The sequence below is a fragment of the Lepeophtheirus salmonis genome, chromosome 5 (assembly GCF_016086655.4).
Source record: "Lepeophtheirus salmonis chromosome 5, UVic_Lsal_1.4, whole genome shotgun sequence".
Taxonomy (NCBI): Eukaryota; Metazoa; Arthropoda; class Copepoda; order Siphonostomatoida; family Caligidae; genus Lepeophtheirus; species Lepeophtheirus salmonis.
Genome location: NC_052135.2, coordinates 15,738,296 through 15,758,006, shown reverse-complemented (window position 1 = coordinate 15,758,006; position 19,711 = coordinate 15,738,296). Strand labels below are relative to the sequence as shown.

Genomic DNA, 19,711 nt, shown 5'->3' with positions numbered 1-19,711 from the left:
ATTTATTAAAGTGCATTCCCTATATTAACCATCATTAAACAAACACACGTAAAATATTTGTGCATAGTCGTTCAAAAAAATAATTTGATCTCGTCATTCAATAAATTCCATGTAGCTTCATCAAATATTTATGTTTTAAATCACCTTGTTTTATCAAATAACTTAATATGTTTATTTTTTTGTCCGGTAAATGATTAGGGTTTTTTTTTTCATTCTTGTGATATAAAAATTACATCATACTGAATATTAATACATATAAAGATATTTATATTGTTTGAAGATATTTCATATTGTTTGAAGAACCACAAGCATACGAACAAACTATTTTTAATTTTTGTAAGATTTAAAAGCACACATTTATGTCATCATTGTATAACTCTTTTTTTTCATATCATTTATTTATGTGTTTATATAACAAAAATACAAGTGTTAGTAATTATAAGTGCATATTTTCGGATACAAAAACACTTGTAATAAAAAAATATCATTTTTATGAACTTTTCCATATGTTCATTTTACTAATAGTTTATCATATTTAAAATCAAATATAGGCCCTCTTATATTTTTTATTATCACTGTTCAACTGAAAAAATATCGAAAGACGTAATATTTTAAAGTTAGTATATTTTGATCCCCTGACTCCACGATTGACCTTCTATATTAGCCTCAGGAGGGTTTTTTGGTATTTTTCGCTATTTAAAAAATTAAAAGTTTATTTTTATCTAGGGATAAATGATTTGAACATATTTTAAAACCCAATCCTAAAAGATTCAATACCAGTAAAAAATTTTGCTTTTCTTATTTTTAGAACTCAAGTTATCTTTAAAATGTTCAGTAAAGTAAACCGCAAGTGACTGTGCTAAAGGTTTAGGAAAAGAGTGGATGTTCGTATTATTTAGAGGGTAGAATTTGGTGATAAAATAATAATTCTTAATATAGAGCTTAACCTAGTTATTATAAATAAAAAGTTATGGAAAATTAGTATTAGAAATATATGAACTTTTTTGTTTACGTAATAAAAAAGTCCAAGCGCTATTGAGACATTCTGAATATTTGTTAGAATTAAATTGATGAATATATATTCGTCTTTCGTATTAAAAGATACCAAATAACTCTATAGAACGAATGACAAATATATATTTGTTAGCAATAACCACAAATTAGATTATTTAAAAAATCGGTTTTTGATGTACATAGCATCAATTTCCGCTCGTAGAAGGTAATGTCAGATAAAACTTTATTAGGGAACGTAAGATCATTTCTTGTTTTTGTAAAAATAATATTTATGAAAAAAAAAAGTGATTATCGTTATTTGAAATACATAAAGTACAGTACTTTGATAATATAACAAATAATAAATATTCCGATCAAATCAAAAAAAATATTTCTTTTCAAACAAAGCCCTTAAATTTGTGGCTTTTTGACCTTTAAACTGCATTTTATCAGAATTGAATGTTTGCATATAAAGTATACGAATAAATTTGAACATACCATTATTTCTTATAAATAATTATACAACTTTTATCTAAATTATAGATAATTTATCGTAGTCAAAAGTAGGCTAACACCTATAAAAAAAGGAAATATCAATCATATAGAAAACTATCAAAAATCAGATTGTAAGGGAAAAAATCATTACAGATTTGTATTCAACTTGTCAAATACAACTAAAAAAATTATGAGAATTTAATTTTGTTGACTTGTTTTATCTCTCCAAAATTAAATAACATGCAGATAATGTGTACAAGATTATTATTTATGAATTCGATTTAATATGTATTGTGTTGTCAGCTGTCGATTTGTATGTTTATTTCCCTCATATCAGTGTTCTGAACATTTATTAATTGAATTGGTATTAGCTTTTTTTTAGTTGTGAAGCATTTCTAACCTTGCTAACTTATAATAATTGGAGAGTTTAAAAGGAAGAGTTAACTGCCAATTTCGGGTCTTTTCTGCCTTTGGAGAAAATATTGCGAGGTTGGTTTAGTCTGTAAGTATAACCACTTAGACAATTACTTTTTTTCATGCTGATTGTTAGGACTATTTATTACCTACGATTGTACAAAGAGATATAATCTGGGAATTAGGTACAAAAAAAAAGTGTAATATCTTTGTGAAGATTTAAAAGTGACAAAAATAGCTTACACACATGCATTGGAAAAAATTAAAGAACATAGGTCTGGAAATAATTCCTTTCTGCCTATAACAACATATTTCTTTTTGTTTTTCTGGTTTTATTTTATTATTTCCTTTGTATGTATTTTGTGCTGAACATGTTAGAACATACGTGTTTGTAGCAACAAAAGGTATACATTATAAATACATATTTGCTCACCGTTGAATTAAGGCTTAACTAACTAAAGTTCCCTTCTAAAATATCTACTTAGAAGAGAAATAAAATTAAGTAAACCATCTCATGTACATTTCATTAAGATATTAATAGAAAGTTTTTGAAAAGAAAACTTTTATTTGCAAAACATACCTAATTATAACTTTTCTGCTTGAAATGTATTTTTTGAAGGCTCAAGGTAATATTTCATGTACTTGTAAATGCATTTCATATGCATAAACTCGGATTGCGACTAATTTGTTCTTTCAAGTATAGTAATCATGGAGTATCACATGGATTGAAAAGTCCCAAGATTCACACAGAGACGCAACTATTTTTTTAAATTACATAATACCTAGTATCAACCTTCCAAAGATAGCTGTCAAAGTTTCATGAAAATCTGTTTAAATTATTAAAACTTTTGAACCAAGAAAAAGTGTTTCAAATTTTTGGTTTTTGTAATTAGATTAAAGAATAAATAAGCTATTGTTGCTTTCATAAATGTCCGAGCGATATTAAGACATATTGTATCCGTGGTTTTTTGTACTGCAAGCTTATTGAATATATACGTGATCCGTAGCAAACGTGTTAACTAAAAATCAAACCAATGTACTTACTATCGATATAAATTTTAAAGCTTACATAAACATGTTTGTATAGTACTATTAAAATAATTAAGTTTTTTTTCCAAGTTATACACTCCATGAGCTTTTATTTCCAATAAAAACCTCGACTTCTAAAACGAAAAAGAAAAATTCGACAATACTTAAGATAGTGAAGATATCCTTAGGTAAAGTTAATAAATAAAGTTTGGCTGTCTGTTTATTTGCCAATCATTCATTTTTAGTGTGTACTTAATATCTAAGAAAAGCAAGCCTACTTGATTTCACAAAAATAATTTAGCAACAAAAGTGTTTAGGTAAAGCACAGTGCGTCTTATTTCAAAAAATAAATTTGGTCAGTTATACGTTGGATACGAATTAGTTGATAATCAAATATAGGGTTTATATATCTTATTGGAAGTATTATAAATATTGTTTTAATCAAGTATTATAAAATACTTGTTCGCAATTTTTATCATTTTTTGTATATCTTTAAATATTTTTCAAATGTTCGATATATAGGTATATATTTTATATAAATAAACCAAAGTTTGTATGTCTGTTTGTCAAAAGAAAACTCATTTTTCAGTGTGTGCTAGTACATTAGAACTTTGTGAGTTTTACATCTTAGAAATAACAACGTAGCAATTTAGCTAAAACTAAACGTATTATATTAAAAAATAAAAGATAGTAAAAGAACATAACTATATCCTTAAAGCAAACTCCGTATTTCTGTCTATTTGTTGATGCCTAATAACTCCGTGCAATCCCGGGAACTTTCTCTAGTATTATAAATTTTTATTTATCTCGATTCGGATAGATACTTCCATTGTGCGACAAGAAGCCATTCTTTAGGAACCTAAACAGTAACCAAAAGAGCTGGAAACGATTGCCATTAACGAAAACGTTTTTATCTTACATGACATAGACTACAAATACATTCTTAATACGGGAATATTCTACTACCTTCTACAGAAATCAGCAAAGAGTCATAGTCCTCATACTCCTTGGTATCTGAAATTTACTAATGAAGCTTGAAATCAACTCATGAATCTCTTATCCCAAAGGACAACATAAAAACCTTAGATCATTCTCTAAGAAGGAAAAAAAGTGTTATTCGTTCTTTTAAAGGCATCATTCATCTCCAAGTTTCAGATATTGTCTAGCATGATTAGTTTTTTAGTATATTGCAAGAATGTAGGCGAATATACTATGCTATCAAACATATTTTTGTTCACAAATATTGCCAACAATTTTATATTACTTATTTCACATTGTAGAGTTTGTGCTATTCGGTACTCTGACTAATGAAAAGACAGAGTTCACTTTAGGAAAAAGCCATAAGTGCAGTTATCTGTAACTGTGAAGCGTTTATTGCACAAGTTTTGATTCTTATATACGAATGACATTATTAAATACAAAAATTTGGTACAAGAAAATTAATAGAAGCTCCTTCAAAAAACTTTGAATCTAACTCTGTATTTCTGAAAGGAAATATTGAAGCTTGATTTTCTTGTTATTTTTTACGAGGCCAAAATAATTTTATGTAAATATGTTTCTTCTTAATGGGTATATCTAAAGATACTCAAAGGAAAGAGGCGACAGATATATATATAGGGGTAAAAATATCACTCTGAACAATGATTTGTATAAAAAAATTTACTAGTGCTTTTGACTCGCATTATTGTTAGGGGTGATATTTTTATAGATAAATATCATAAATTTATTATCCTCAAGTGAAACAAATATGTCCTATACTTAGCCCTTTTTGATCAAGGGTGTGTGAATTAGTGAAGATACATGAGGTACATGTTTTAGGGAAATATATAATTTTTTTTTTTTTTTAATTGGGATTTAACAAATACTCCAAAATTGCTCTTTTTTTTTAATGTCGAAATGTAATAAGGAAGTATGTAAGCTTATTTTAAATTCAAGAAAAACAAATGTAAGAAATAGCTTATTATTGGAAGCTTTGCTGGAGTAATTTTGAGGTAGAATACACCGACAAAAAATTTGATTTTTTTTCCGCTGGTGTTGCTAAATACAATAAATCACTTCATTTTTATACATCTATAGTACATATATGTATGCATATCTTATTATTGCATTTGTAAACTGTTTTGTTTAGAAAGATTGAATAATGATGACGACTGATTATTATCTTATGTACACAATTATATTATATTATATCATTAACTAATAAGGAATAACTTTAAAAAATACCAAAAAAAAAAATCTACTTAAGAGGCACTATGTCATTACATTTACGACCCTTTTACATATAGTTTTGGAACAACTTATTACTTTGTTTATTTATCAAAAAGAAAATACTATGGAATAGTCATGACGTATCAAGCTAGAGGAGGGAATCGACAGCTGACAAAAAATACATAGGATATTTTCTTGTTATCCAGGAAACGCTGTGTCATGCTTCAAAATACAATTGAAAACTTTAAAATTAAATTAAAATTAATGAAGCAAAGTATGTCTATCTGCCTGTTCTTTTGTCGGGGGAGATCTCATTTTAGTAAAGAGTGTGTTTAGATTAAGCTCAGTTTTAAAAAAAACATATTAAAAAAATGGGGGGAGGGGAAAGGACATATATTTACTCGTAAAGTTGTAAATCCTAATCATTTTTTACAATCCATGTTCTTTGTTGTTGTGGTGGCAACCTGATCAATGTTATATATTTTCTCAAGCTGTAATCATTATTATTTTATTCTGGGCGGAAAGATAGTCTAAGAATTAAGTAACTATGTGTTGGTTTGCTCATGAATAAGAAAGAGTACCACTGAAAATTTGTTTAGGGTTTATTTTCAATATTTTAAAAGCAAAAACTACGGGTCTTAAAGCGTTAAGATTGTTCAGTTAATCGTCGTAAATGTAGTTAAATGTAATCAAATTCATCTTATTGGTGTTGCATAAAATCAAGCTTCCTAAATTTAAAAAAAAAAATCATGCAGCCCTATTTTATATATATGATTTTTCAAGCAAATATGACATAAGCATAGACGCAAAGCATTTATTTTTTTTTGCTCTATAACCAATGGAATGAATTGTGTTTGTTAAAATTTCTTTATATATGTAGAGCATTTTAACGTAACGTCTTCATTTTAAAATTTTAATATCTTCAAAGAAACATAAGCAACCAAATGGTATTATTATGAAATTAAGTATCCAGATTCATAAAGGAGAAGAATTGACAATCCAGACTTAAGTCATCCCTGTCTATTAATTTATAATTATGAGTTGTTTCCCAAATTTAAACTTTAAAAAAATCAGTTCACAGAGTAAAAATGGAATATTTTTTGAAGGTATAAAAAAATGCAATACTTACTTTGAATAAATTGGGATGTCAATTGACATAAAAAAAAATCTCAAAATTACAAATGTGATTCATAATTTCAAAAATGTATTCTAAACAAATGGAAGATATTGTCTTTTTTAATCAGAAAATGGGGAAAAAAAGGACATCGTAATATGTTTTTATACACCCCTATAATAGGCTGCCTTAAAGATAATATTTTTGTATCTTATCTTCTTGGTAGTTGTAAAATTAAAATTTATTTTACTTTTTATTTGTGACTAAAAATCTAAATGTGTAGACCTTTACTCCAATTTTAATGAAAAGTTTAAGAGCCAAGGGACCGATTAATAAGGTGAGATAATAAAAATAAAAACATTGACTTTTTAAGTACATTTTGCACATATTATTGCAATATAGAATTTCTAGAATGTTAGATTCAGTAGAAAATTATTTTTATACAATATAAAATGACAACGATTAACAATAATATGGCATTCATATTATTATTATGTTCTATTATTTATTGATATTGATTGAGTTCTCCTTTGAAGGAGATTTTGACTCATATATATTTCAGCCTTTTATCTAAAAATAGTTGAGTGAGTTATGTTTTTTCATAAAATAATAGAGAATGTTCCCTGTTAAGTTGATAAAATAATAACAGTAACAATCAATAATGATATTTATAATCATTGCTCATGCAATGACTTCACAAATTGCGCACTGCAACATATTTCCAACTTTAAATGTGTTATTTAAATCGGCGTTACTGCAATTTACGATGATACAATATTTGTATTTCTAACAAAATGACAAAGTAAAAAAATGCAAAATGATTGTTGATATTCTACTTTTGCTGATATTACTAGAGAGACATATGTAAATCACTTCATATATCATGTATGATAGTACTCTTTCATGTGTACTGGATAACGTTATGTCCGTGATGAAGGCTGAAAGGATTAAAAATGAAGAATCTTTTTCATGTAATGAGAGTTCTCCAATATGAGACAAACTATTCATCTCTAGAAATTTTACTACATCTCTAGGAATGCAGACGAACAAGAAAAGGGAAAAAGTTACGCATCCCATCATTAGCAATATATCTATTATATATTAAGTATAAATAATATTAAATCACTCTTACATTTTACCCTTTGTACTGCTTTTCATCAGAGTGAATATGTTCTTATAATACATCGGTTTATCATTTTTCATTAGCTCAGTGTATGGTTACTCGGAATGGGGAAAATATAAGCTCACATCGTAAAGAATAGTTTAAGGATTGGAATCCTAAGCATGATAAATTGGACTCAATAAAAACCTTAGAAGTGTCTCATACTTTGAAAGATTCTGCATCTTTCGAAGCAGAATTGGATTTTCACCTTTTTTATTTTCTATTCTATTCTCAATGAAGATATTACTTAATTACTTAATAATATAATAATTTAGTTCTTTCTTTTCAAATTTATTAGGTTTTATATATAATATAATTTAGCATTACTATAGCTGTTTCTAATATTTTTAGAATCCAATACCTCGAGGATTATTAAATTTTCTTATACGTTGAGTTTACAAATGTATAATGTATGCAAAGTCTACTCTTAAGTAAATGAAACAGAATTAACCATATAATGGATATGTTTTTCATACATATCGGGTTTTCATTAGCTCGGTAAATAACTGCTCGGAATCTGTAAAATGCAAACTAGTCTTGGACAAAATAGTATAATGATTGAACTTGGATTAATAAGAAATCGAACTCAATAAAAACCTAATAAGTGTCTCACATATTGAAAGATTCTGCACCTTTCACAGCAAAAATGACCGTATTTATTTATTGTCTTTTTTATATATTTATATTTATATAATATAGTCGAATAAATTAAATGATGAAAATATAATATAATGATGATTTTATAAATAAAGAATGTAATGTTAAAATTTATTTATTATTTGTCTATTCAATACTGAAAAAAATATATTATTTTTGTTTTTGTTACATTTTTACTATTTTCTTCAATAAAACAACTTATATTAATAAACTCTTATGGAAAACATTTATTTATCATCTGTAATTAATTAATTTGTATGGACATACTACATCTTTATTATTGTAATATTATAATATGGTGATAATCAAATTAGTCATTGAGAAGATGATCCCCGACACAAGTTTTAGAATTGCAATGACATTCAGATATTCCTGTAGAGGTGTACAGAAGTTAAGAAGTCAATTTTTTTAAATCACATAATCACTTATCATATCCCAAGAACTATTTATGCACATAATAGTAGAGCAGAATATGATTTACAGACAAATATATCTAGAAAGAGAGTCTCAGATAGCTTATCCCTTGTTTTCCATCAAAGAAAAACTCATCAAAAAAGTATCATTAAAGCAGGAGTGATACATTGAGTATTTAGAATGTATAATTGTTCAAGCAGACACTACAGCACCAATATATAAATGAAATTGAAAGGAGTGTGATAGAGACTAGTGATCCATGCCGCATGAGTTATATCCATCAAGGACATTAAAGGACTATTATGAATAAAATATTTATCTTAGAGTTGGAGATGAAGCAGAGTTGACTTAAGGAGGGATGGACTCAATAATTTCAATGAAGGAGATGTGGATGGAGGATGAGAACTATCTTCGCTCCTTATTGGGCCTTTGATCTGATTATTATTCAGCTTTATGCAACTCCCATAGAACTACATAATGAGTTCATAGAAGATATGAAGTAATTGATGTATTCTTAAGCATAAAGGCGATGGTTCACGAGGTGAGAAGTAACTATAAGATACTTTGATGCTGAGGAGCATCTGCATTATGAACGATCCTTGCATTCAAGAAGATGAGATCCCTTGATTGAGTGTAACCTGATGTTGAAAAGAAGATCTGAGAGGAGAAGGCGTGTTCTAGCTGGCACAGATATCCCAATGGTAAAATATGAATAACTAGGAAGGCGAAGGATGAGTGGATGCAGATCCATATATCCGAATGCTCTTATAGAAAGATCCTTGCAAATCCTCATAAATAAAATGTCTTCACACACAGTTCCAACACTTCCCTTTCCTCCCCTTTAATCGCAATAATTTGAATCAATACTTCCGCAGCTAATAATTATAACAGTATCATATATTTATTCAATAATAATCTACTATCAGATATAATCATATGCGATATATCAATAGACAATAATAAAATTCTTACACTAAGAAATTGTTGGGCCAGATTATTGAATAATTCTTCAATCTCTTTCAATATTTGTACAGAATTGCGGGCGTGTGAAGAATTGATATATCTTAATAGTATCATTCAATACCTAAATGTTGTATCATATTACAATACAAATATTGTGAGAGCCCTACTAGGAAGGAAGGCAAAAAGAAATAAACAAGGATATTTGCTAGAACTACTCCTACGTGGATGTCCCATTCTACTTTGAGTCCAACAAGGACTTGCAATTATAACTCCGTAACAAATCCTCAAGGTTTCATTCCGTCTTTTTGGGCACATAAGAATGTACAATCAGGTTTTGAATATAATCAAATCTATCTAGGAAATGATGTTAACTACTCCTTTTTAATTAAATAATAATAACAACTACTAAGGAAAAGAAAATTCCTTTTTTATATTACCAATTAGAAATTAACGGGCCAGCTAAAAGCCACACCGGATGTACATCATTATATAAACTTGTACACGCACGATATATGTACAGGTAAATATCGAAAAACTACTTGAGCTTTTCTTTAGGAATCAAGAATTTAAAGTCAAAATTGAACGTCACAATATATAAACGATAAATTGACTGTTTTTATTTGTAAAGGCATCGGGGGGTAATATAAGTTTTTAAACCAAACAAAGGTTCCACCAAACTATAGCTAAAATTCTTATATATCTGAACTCATCCTTCAAATTTGAATATAAGGTCAATAGTTGACCGAAAAATGTCCATGAAATATTGGCCTTTATTTATTGATAAAGTAAAAACATTAATTGGGACTTTCTCCATTTTTGGATTTTTTCCTAAATTGTTTATGTGTTGATGCACCACAAATGTACAAATATATATATAAAAATCATTTTGATTATATATAAATATTTATTTATATATTTTTTATGTTTTCACATTTCTCATTAAAACAAGCAAAACAGGGAAAGGGATTGTCATCACAATTAGAGCAATATGTGGTTTCTGTTTTTTTTATTATGTTTTCTTGTAAAATGGGATCCTTTCTTTTAACAAAGTTTTTTCATAATATCCTTTACAGTGTCTCCTAACTTTATTTTCCTTTGTAACTTTCAGCACATTTTTGTAATCTTCATTTATTTTTTAGTCTGCTCTTTGTACAATATTAAAGCATTGATAATCCCTGCTTTATGCGGAAGAAATGTATAAATTCAGACAAAAGGAATGAAATATGACGTTACATTTTTTTTTTCTTACATTAAGAATTGGCAATTTCATCAAGATAAATCTTATTCAATTTTGATTGTCGCTGATGTTGTAATAAAAAGTTAACCAATAAATTCTTTTTTTCAGCTGACGTTAAAGTTATAACTAACCATTTTACCATGAGATAAAATTATATTTAGTCCTTGACACTAAAGTTGAATTTATTGTGGACCAGAGTTCGTAAGCTAAAAAAATTGATCCCGAAAAAAATGAAGTGTTTTTTGCTTTCCGCTGTAAACTCTGTATCATAATAAAATTCTTATGTTGTGGCACTTGTATCTCAAGGTATTACTGTATCTTTGTGTTAATTCATTACCATAGCTGACATTCATTGTAGCAAACTGAAGATTTTAGTCTCCAATATCTTGCCATACTGAACTGCCAATCGAAATCCCTTTGTCGTCTCTATGTATTTCTTTCCCAATACTACTTCAAACTGTTTTGTAAAGAATACTCATAATTACATTAATGGAGGTTCTACAAGATAAAACTCGTGCTTTGCTGATAACATGCTTATGTCACGAGTGACTTTCCACTTCAACACTTTAACACAATGTTTAATCATACAAACAATTTTTTTTTAAATGTGTAAATTGGTAACATCCTTAGAAAAATACTTTTTAATTGCACAGACAGTACTAACCAAATAATTATTTTGCTGATTCATTTATTATATAAAAAAATTATGTGCAGAGTTTGTCATTGGTCTAATAAATCCTCCATAAGGTTAATATAGACATTATTACCAACCCACATATATTTTTTTCAATCTTTTAATTTTCCTGTGTAAAAATAAAATCTGTATGTAAAGCCATGTTACTAGGATTTTTATGGGTCTAAACGTGAGACTCTTTTTCAAATTTTGATGACTGATATAGTTGTGTATATTTATCAAACACAAAATTTTGCTTCCAAGATCTATAATCAATTAACTACATATATAAATAATAAAAAAGATCGGGGGAAGTTTTAAGGATTAACTTAAAACCCTGGCACTCAAGGTACCATTATTCAACGGCAAAAGTATCCGGAAAAAATATGACAATTAGGCTTAGATTCCATATATATAGAAGGTCGGTATTTTCAATACTCAAAGCTTTTTTAAGCGCTAAGTGTTGAAGTTAATAGTAAATAAATCCATCCAAATATAGCATATATGCACAATTTGAAATCTAATACAGTGTTTATCGAACTGCGTCTCACAGCGCACTCGGGATCATATCTGTGGGTGTATGTGGCCCCCTCTATGAATGATGAAAGTTGGAAAAAACGACTTCTTCAGAAAAGGTCACTCTTTTTTTCAGGATTAGTTAGAAACGACTTTTATTTCTCACTGAAAATTTAATAGCATAACAGATGACGTCATTTTTACCCCAAATACGGGAAAGTAACGAAATATAATCATTTATTACCTCAAGTTTCTGCTAATAAATAAGAAATCAATGGAAAAAGACACTAAATTTCCTACAATTTTTACTTTTTATTTATTAAATTTCCCAAACAAATGCGACTAAAACTAAATCTGCTATGTCTACCCAACAAATTACTTGCTGCCTATACTTTTTCTTATAACATTCTGTCCCTATGATATATTATTCAGGTTTATGCAGTTTGTGAATGTCCTCTTATATTTCGGGATAAATTAAATCTAATATCAATTATGTTAACAAACATATTTTTTTATTAATAACCACTACTCTGTTAAAGTTGTTCTCCGGATCTGGTGTCAACTCATTCTGACAAAAAGGAGCTAAAATGTAATTCATTATTATGTTAAATTTGTGGCAAAATATACATATTGATCGGAACTTTTCAAAAGAAATGTCGTCTCAATATCACTCTTACAAGCTAAATAATATGTCAAAAACTGATTTTCCCATCGACTAGCCAGTCTTATAAATAAAATCTAAAATATTTTTTGTACCTTCCCACTGAATGTTTTTTGCTGATATGATTGTTATGAAGATGCTGTATTCATAATATTTATATATTATCATCTTATTATTATCTTAACATTTTGTTAAGTTTAATTAACTTTATTTGTAGAAAATATTTACTTTTTTTTCTTTTTCACTTTCTAAGTTGATTTCCAAGAAATTAGCTTTTTCAACTAAATAATGAAATAATAACTTTTTAATTTAATTAATTTGATATGAATTATTTAAACATGTGTAAATATTAATATTTATCTATTCAAAGAAAACGCTAAAAATGACATTGATAGTACATGAAAAGAAAAAAATATCATTTTGGACATTAGTGTTCATTTATTTAATTCTAATAAAGTTAGTTTATGTATTAAATATATGAATGGACACAGATTCCATGTCACGACTTATACAATAAGTGCATTACATTTTTTTTATATAAAGTAAGGGATTATATTTTTATGAATTCAGTCTCAGGAGGAAAGGGTCTTATTTTTTATTACTTTGGTAATCACAAGGAAGACTTATATCTTTAATAGAATCTTGTTTTGGAAAGCTTCTTCGTTATTTCCGGTATAAAAAGAAAAGTTATTTTTACATAGACATTATTTCTTCTTCATATCTGAAAGGAAGCAGCAGCTACTCAAGAAACAAGCAATGGAGTTCAACAAAAATCTTTTTATAAACGCAACTACATGCAAAGAAAAAGCAGGAACTTTGACGGGCTCAGATCTTCCAGGATGGATCCAAGGCACCGTTCTTTATAATGGTCCCTGTGGGATATATGACTACAAAAATATGACCGTCAATCATTGGTTCGATGGACTTTCTATCATGAGTTCATTCAAGATCAAAGACCATGGAAAGGATATTTTATACACAAAAAAGTTTCTCAACTCTGATGCCTATAGCGATAATATGGATCATGGTAAAGCAGTCAGAGCCGAATTTGGCACTCCTGGTCTTTCTGAAGGGTGCAAACAGCCACATCCAGGTCGAAAAGGCTCTATTAAGCCACCAAGTGGGACCTTTTTACTCCACAGATCCCCCAGTACTGATAATTTTACTCCTAAAGATGCAACTGATAATTGTGCTTGTAACTTTTATCAGTATGGTAACTTGACCATGGCCTCCACTGAGACTGCATTTGATCGCATTGTCGATCCGGATACATTAGAAACACAAGATCTGGTTGATATGTCTAATTTGGTTAATATTAAGACGGGTAGACCTCTAAGAGACCACAATGGAGATCTGTACAACGTGGCTGCCTCATTTGTGGCCGGGTTAAAATATCATTTCATTAAATTTCCAAGACCCGACGAAAATGGAAGCATCAATCAAGAAAACTATCCTAACGATGTTAAATTTGTTGCCACACTCCCCACCCGTTTTCCTCATCATCTAGCCTATGTTCACAGTTTTGGTATGACTGATAACTACTTAGTATTTTGTGAGCAGCCATGGGTCAGTAATATGATCAAGTTGACAAATTGTAGGAGTCAAGGAAAGTCCTTTAAGGAATGTTTGGAATGGATGCCTTCGGAGAACAATCGATTTTATGTTATTGATAAATCCACTGGGCGTAATATGGAAATCAAGTACATGACGGATGCACCTTTTTATTTCCTCAACTTCATCAATTGCTACGAGAGTGGAGAGCACGTGATTGTTGATATCATTGCATATGACGATCCTGAAATATTGAATGACATGTACATTGAGACCCTTCGAACCTCTTCCTCTTTCACAGGAGTGGCTCATAAATCAAAGATATTGAGATTTGTTTTACCGTTAGACTATCAAGAAGACCATATTGATTTGAATGGAGGAAAGTGGCGAGATGCAACAGCTATTCGAGCCCACAATACCATTACACTCCATGGATCTATTCTCACAGATCGTAAGGGAATGGAACATCCAAAGCTTAACCCTAACTTTATGTTTAGAAAATACAATTTCACCTATGTCGTTGGCTGGATGCACAGTTTGGACCCTGACTGCTACTATGCTAATGCTATCACTAAAATTAATGTAGAAACAGGAGACACGACCTCATGGAGAGCTGACGATAAGTATTCACATCCAAGTGAGGTTGTTTTCATTCCAAATCCTGCAGGGACTTCAGAAGATGACGGAGTTCTTATTTCTTGTGTCTCAAACGCAAGGGATCAAAACAAAAGCTACATGGTTTTCATTTCAGCACGAAACATGAAAGAAATTGCAAGAGTGGAATTTGATGAGACTATTCCTTTTGGTTCTCATACCTACTACATTCAACAATGAAAAGAAAGCAAGAAGAATAATTCATATCCATTCCCAATGTTCATTAGTTTTTAATAGAGATAAAAATAAACTCTGTCCTATTCTAAATATAGTCGTGGCTTTTTTTTACGTTTAGTTATGAAAGTCTTGTATAGGAACTACCATTGAATCCATATAAAGCAACATTAATTTACTTTTGATTATTACAAAAACGCGATATTATTCAAAAACTGCTTACACATTATATTATAAGCATAAATCATCCATAAAATTGAAACAAAAATATTTTTTCATGAGTTCAGTGGACTGTTAATTTGTAAGTAAAGAATAAAATTATGTGGTTATAAAGGGAAAGGTTGTACTTGTCTGGCTTTTTTTTCTTCTTTTTTTTTTCATAATTTAATAGGTTGTCGTAGTTTTAACTTCTCTTTTTGAAGTAAGTATTCTTGCCTATCTTTGGTGTAAATTATTTTAAAAATGATTGATAAAATAATTATCTTTGAATTTAAATACAATTAAAATATTTTTTCTGCATTAATGTTTTTTTAAATGTAGAAGGTTCGGTTCTTTTTAAGAGTAATTCATTTAGTCCCCTCCCTAAATTATATAATAGAAAGTTGATACTAAGAAGGGTCTTTATTTAGTAATATTATAAGTATTACTCCTGCTTTTTCCTCGCACTCTTTCAAGGTCCAATTTATTTATAAGCATAGCATTAAAAATAGTTAATTTATTTCCTATGCCATGAATTTCGACATCCATGGAAGTTTATGCACGTCATACATTTTATAAACGTACAGAGGTGCAACATTTATATTTAGTGTAATTTTGTTTGATTATTCTTTCATAATAAACACAGTCAACAATATTCGGTGTATGTTATGAGTTTTTGGTTCAAAATTTTAAAAATAAAACTTATTGTTAAGAATAACTTTTAAGATGAATATTTATAATAAAAATGCGTGAAAAACCACTTTTTGACACTTTTAAAGTGTTAAATACAATTCAACTCGTATTCATTATGGGCAGGCGTGTACCCGTTCACCCTTTTTCTGTTGAAACGTTTATTTACCAAAAACTTTCCGTTTGCCGTTCATTTTTGAATTATTTATTTAATATTTATAAGTCCTTTTGTTTTCCAATACATGAAAATGAGCCACAAGGGCGCAGCTTACTATTAGTAAAACAGGCAATACCAAGGTTCCAGAAATGTGAAAGGTTCTGTTATATTGGTAAAAATGATGCTCTTAATTGGTATAAATGCTGTCCAATTGGTTCAAAAAGTTTATTTGATCAGCGTTAAAATAGCCACCAGGCAGTTTTTTATGCAGCCTCAAAAAGCAACTATAGGAAGCATTTTTATTCAAGACAACCTCTAATTTATTTTGAATAGTCTTCCTCCTTTAAAATACAACTGAAAATACATTTTTTTAAGAGTAACCTTATCTAATAGCAAGGCCGATCCGCGCCATAGAAAATCTAGGCAAATGCTAAGGGTGCTGTTCAATTCAGTGGATTTAACCGTTATTTAATGATTTCAAGAAATCATTAAATAACGGTTAAATGCATAATTGGGCCGAAGAAAAAAAAGGTGAAACCTAACATAACCCAACTTTTGGATTGTGCTTAATTTTTCTGCTATGATAGTTGGACCCTTACCACTCGAGCCTGTTCGGGCTTAAATTTTTATTTGTCGGGTTCAATATATATTGTTAAACCTCTCTAGACAGATGGGTTCTACTTTATTTTTTTTAAAGATTATTGTTAGAGACATTAATACTAGACTTTGGGGTTGGGGAGTGTAGTGACTTGTCAACCTTTTTAATTCAGAAAAAAAGTTGTAGTAATCTTCGGAAAAAATAGTCAAATAGTGACTATATTTTTTTTCACTCATCGTTCATTTTTTTCCCGTTCATTCGTTGAAAAAATAACGGATAGTATATGTGAATACATATTTACTCAAAATCATTCCATGGTTTGTTATTCATCAAGTAAATTAATTTGAGGACGAGGTAGGAGTATTGCCATCATCTAAAAAGAATGAGATAACTTCAATAAATAAAATAATTCCATTCAAAGGAAGTTTTTATAAGTATTCAAATAAGTTTCTTTCCTTTTCTCTCCATCTCCCTCTTTTCAAAAATTGCTTTCGAAGATTTAAGTGAATATATATGTGTGTACAAATACAAGTTTTTTTCTCTAAGGAACAAAATTTGAAATTATCTTCGTTTATTGGTTGAAATTAAATATGAATATATTTCATTTAATATTTGTATATATACTTGTATATAAATATATGTTTAATTGGAAATATTAAAAACTGATGTAGAATGTACGGTAGTGTGGAGGTCATATTTTAAATGTTTTTTAAATATGAGAAACTTAGGGTCGCCAAATGTTCCTCTTAGTTTATATATTGAAAAAAATACTTTTTGGAAAAATATTTAGAGGTAGTTCAACAATCCTAAAGTTTTGAAGTTTTACGTTTTTTTTAGGGAAAAATGTGTTTTTCTTTTAAATCAAAATTCAAAATACAGCAGAGATATATTAAGAATATTTAATGTAATCCGGAATATTTCCTTAAATATCATATGATTGTAGCGGAAAGATACAGTTCATGTAATTATACTTATCGTTCTTTTGGAAACATAGATAATACATTCTTATAAAGATTTATTAATTATTGTTGATGAAAGTTTTGTTTATCTGTTTTTTTTATTTTACACAAAAAGCTGTAATGTGTATTAAATAGATGAAATTAAAACAAAAACAAGTTTTTTTCCAGAAAATTTTGAGATTTCAAACTTTTACGCTATTGAGCTGTCTTTAAATACATTTTAATTCTTCATTATTAAAGATCCAATTTTTTTTTTTTGACATAGTTAACCCTGGGTTATTTAACTGGGATTTTCTGTACAAATACTGTACTAATATTCTCACTTTGTATGGTTCCCTTCTTCACTCTGTCTATGCGACAACCCTTGTCGTTTATGATAATATCTTGTAAATTGAAAACACCTGTTATTGTAGTGATTCCATTTATAAGAAAAGTACCCAACAGCTTCTATTAACGGGAATAAGTCCATAATATGGGAACTCGAGTTTTGAAATTTTAGTGAGTTATGTGTTTACATGTAACCTCATTACTTCTGTGAACATTATGTGGTTCTTATCTAAATGAAGAGAATTTGCCATTAAATATTTATGGATTTAAGCGTGTCATATTGTCTTAACCTTGAGGATGCAAACTTCAAGCTTCATACGTTTACTAGACTCAGTGTTAAAATTATAATTATTTAACTTCGTTTTAATTAATCTAAGATGCTAGTATTTCTGAAATATACTAATTTTCTATCCATCTTAATTGATAAATAGCGAAATTAATGGAATTTCAAAATATGATTCAGAAATTATTTAACTTCGACTCTTTATTTGGCAAGAAATGGGCTTCCTTAGATATTATTACATTTTACACATTCTCTATCAATCTTTATTTGTTTCTATCTATTCGAATGTCAATTTTATGATATAATTAAAAACGATATTTTGATATCATTCCATTTCCTGATTTTTATGTAACTTTTTATATTTTCATATCATTGTTTATTATATGTCTAGTTTTGTTAATTACAATTTTGTTCTGATGAATAGTAAAATAAAAACAAACTCGTGATGTTATAAAAATATTGTTATTGCTTTAAATTTAACTTCAATACCCCTAAAACAAGAAATATTAAGTTGTAAAAACATTAAAGATGTCCAGTAAGACCAAAAGTTCGCGACAGGATATGTGAGTGATATATACTTATTACAGTATGGATGAATAAGAACATAGCGTTTTAACTACGTATTTTAAATTTGATTGGGGATATTATCGATTTTATAATATTATGAATTATGTGGAAATGCATAATCTTTTTCCTGCATAAAATCGAATGGCAGTTTCTTAAGTATTTTCAATATAATGTAATGTGTATAATGAAAATAACTCTCGCCAAATGTTGAAGAAATCAAATATGTGTATTGTAACATAAATATAGTAACTTCATATTATAGGACTTCGTTTAATTTTAAAAATACTTATATTTTTTGATAGAATTAGTCAAGTTTACTTCAGTAAAATGTTTTCAACTTTTAATTGGAATTTTGATAAGCAATCACTGAAATTTATCATCGAAGTATATATCATAAATTAGGGCCTGTTGAATAATACAATTGGATCTAAAGTACTCTTATTATTAATTAATAGAACTGACTATTACAATGAAGGAATCTAATGGACTCTTACAATGAAGGAATCAAACGTACTTTTACAATGAATGAATCAAAAGTACTCTTATTACTCAATCTGATATTCATTAATTTCATTGTAATTCATCATCGATACAAAAGGAAACATAAAGAAAAAGACGTTCCATTTGTCCTCAGAGCAAAAGATAGAAAAACAAAATTTACATGCAATATATGTAACAAATACATTTGTAAAGAACATAGTAGTTGTATTTTTATGTGTTCTAACTGTAATCAAGATTCTATCGAAATAAATGATTTATAATAATTAATAAGATTTTTCTTTATATCTAAAATTAATAAAAAAATTTCAATAAATGAGCTTATTTCAACAAATAAATGCAAAAAAAGTAGTCATCTTTTTATTTATTCATATAAATAATTACAATAAAAAAATTTATATTTCACTTGTCTCCAAAATTAAATGCAATTAATACTTAGTACAGTTATTATAAATGATTAAATAAATTGGAAGATACGTCAAGTAAACGTATAAATGATTATGCAACTATGACAAGAAG

The 19,711-nt window shown here is 28.3% G+C and overlaps 1 protein-coding gene across 1 annotated transcript; it reads left to right on the top strand.

The window, feature by feature from the left end:
- Window positions 1-13,245: 13,245 nt before the first annotated feature.
- On the top strand, window positions 13,246-15,008 carry LOC121118435 (beta,beta-carotene 15,15'-dioxygenase-like). The gene has a single exon (XM_040713023.2). It carries the CDS (start codon window positions 13,293-13,295, stop codon window positions 14,919-14,921), a length of 1,629 nt encoding a protein of 542 aa, XP_040568957.1. The 5' UTR covers window positions 13,246-13,292; the 3' UTR covers window positions 14,922-15,008.
- The last annotated feature ends 4,703 nt before the right edge of the window (window positions 15,009-19,711 follow it).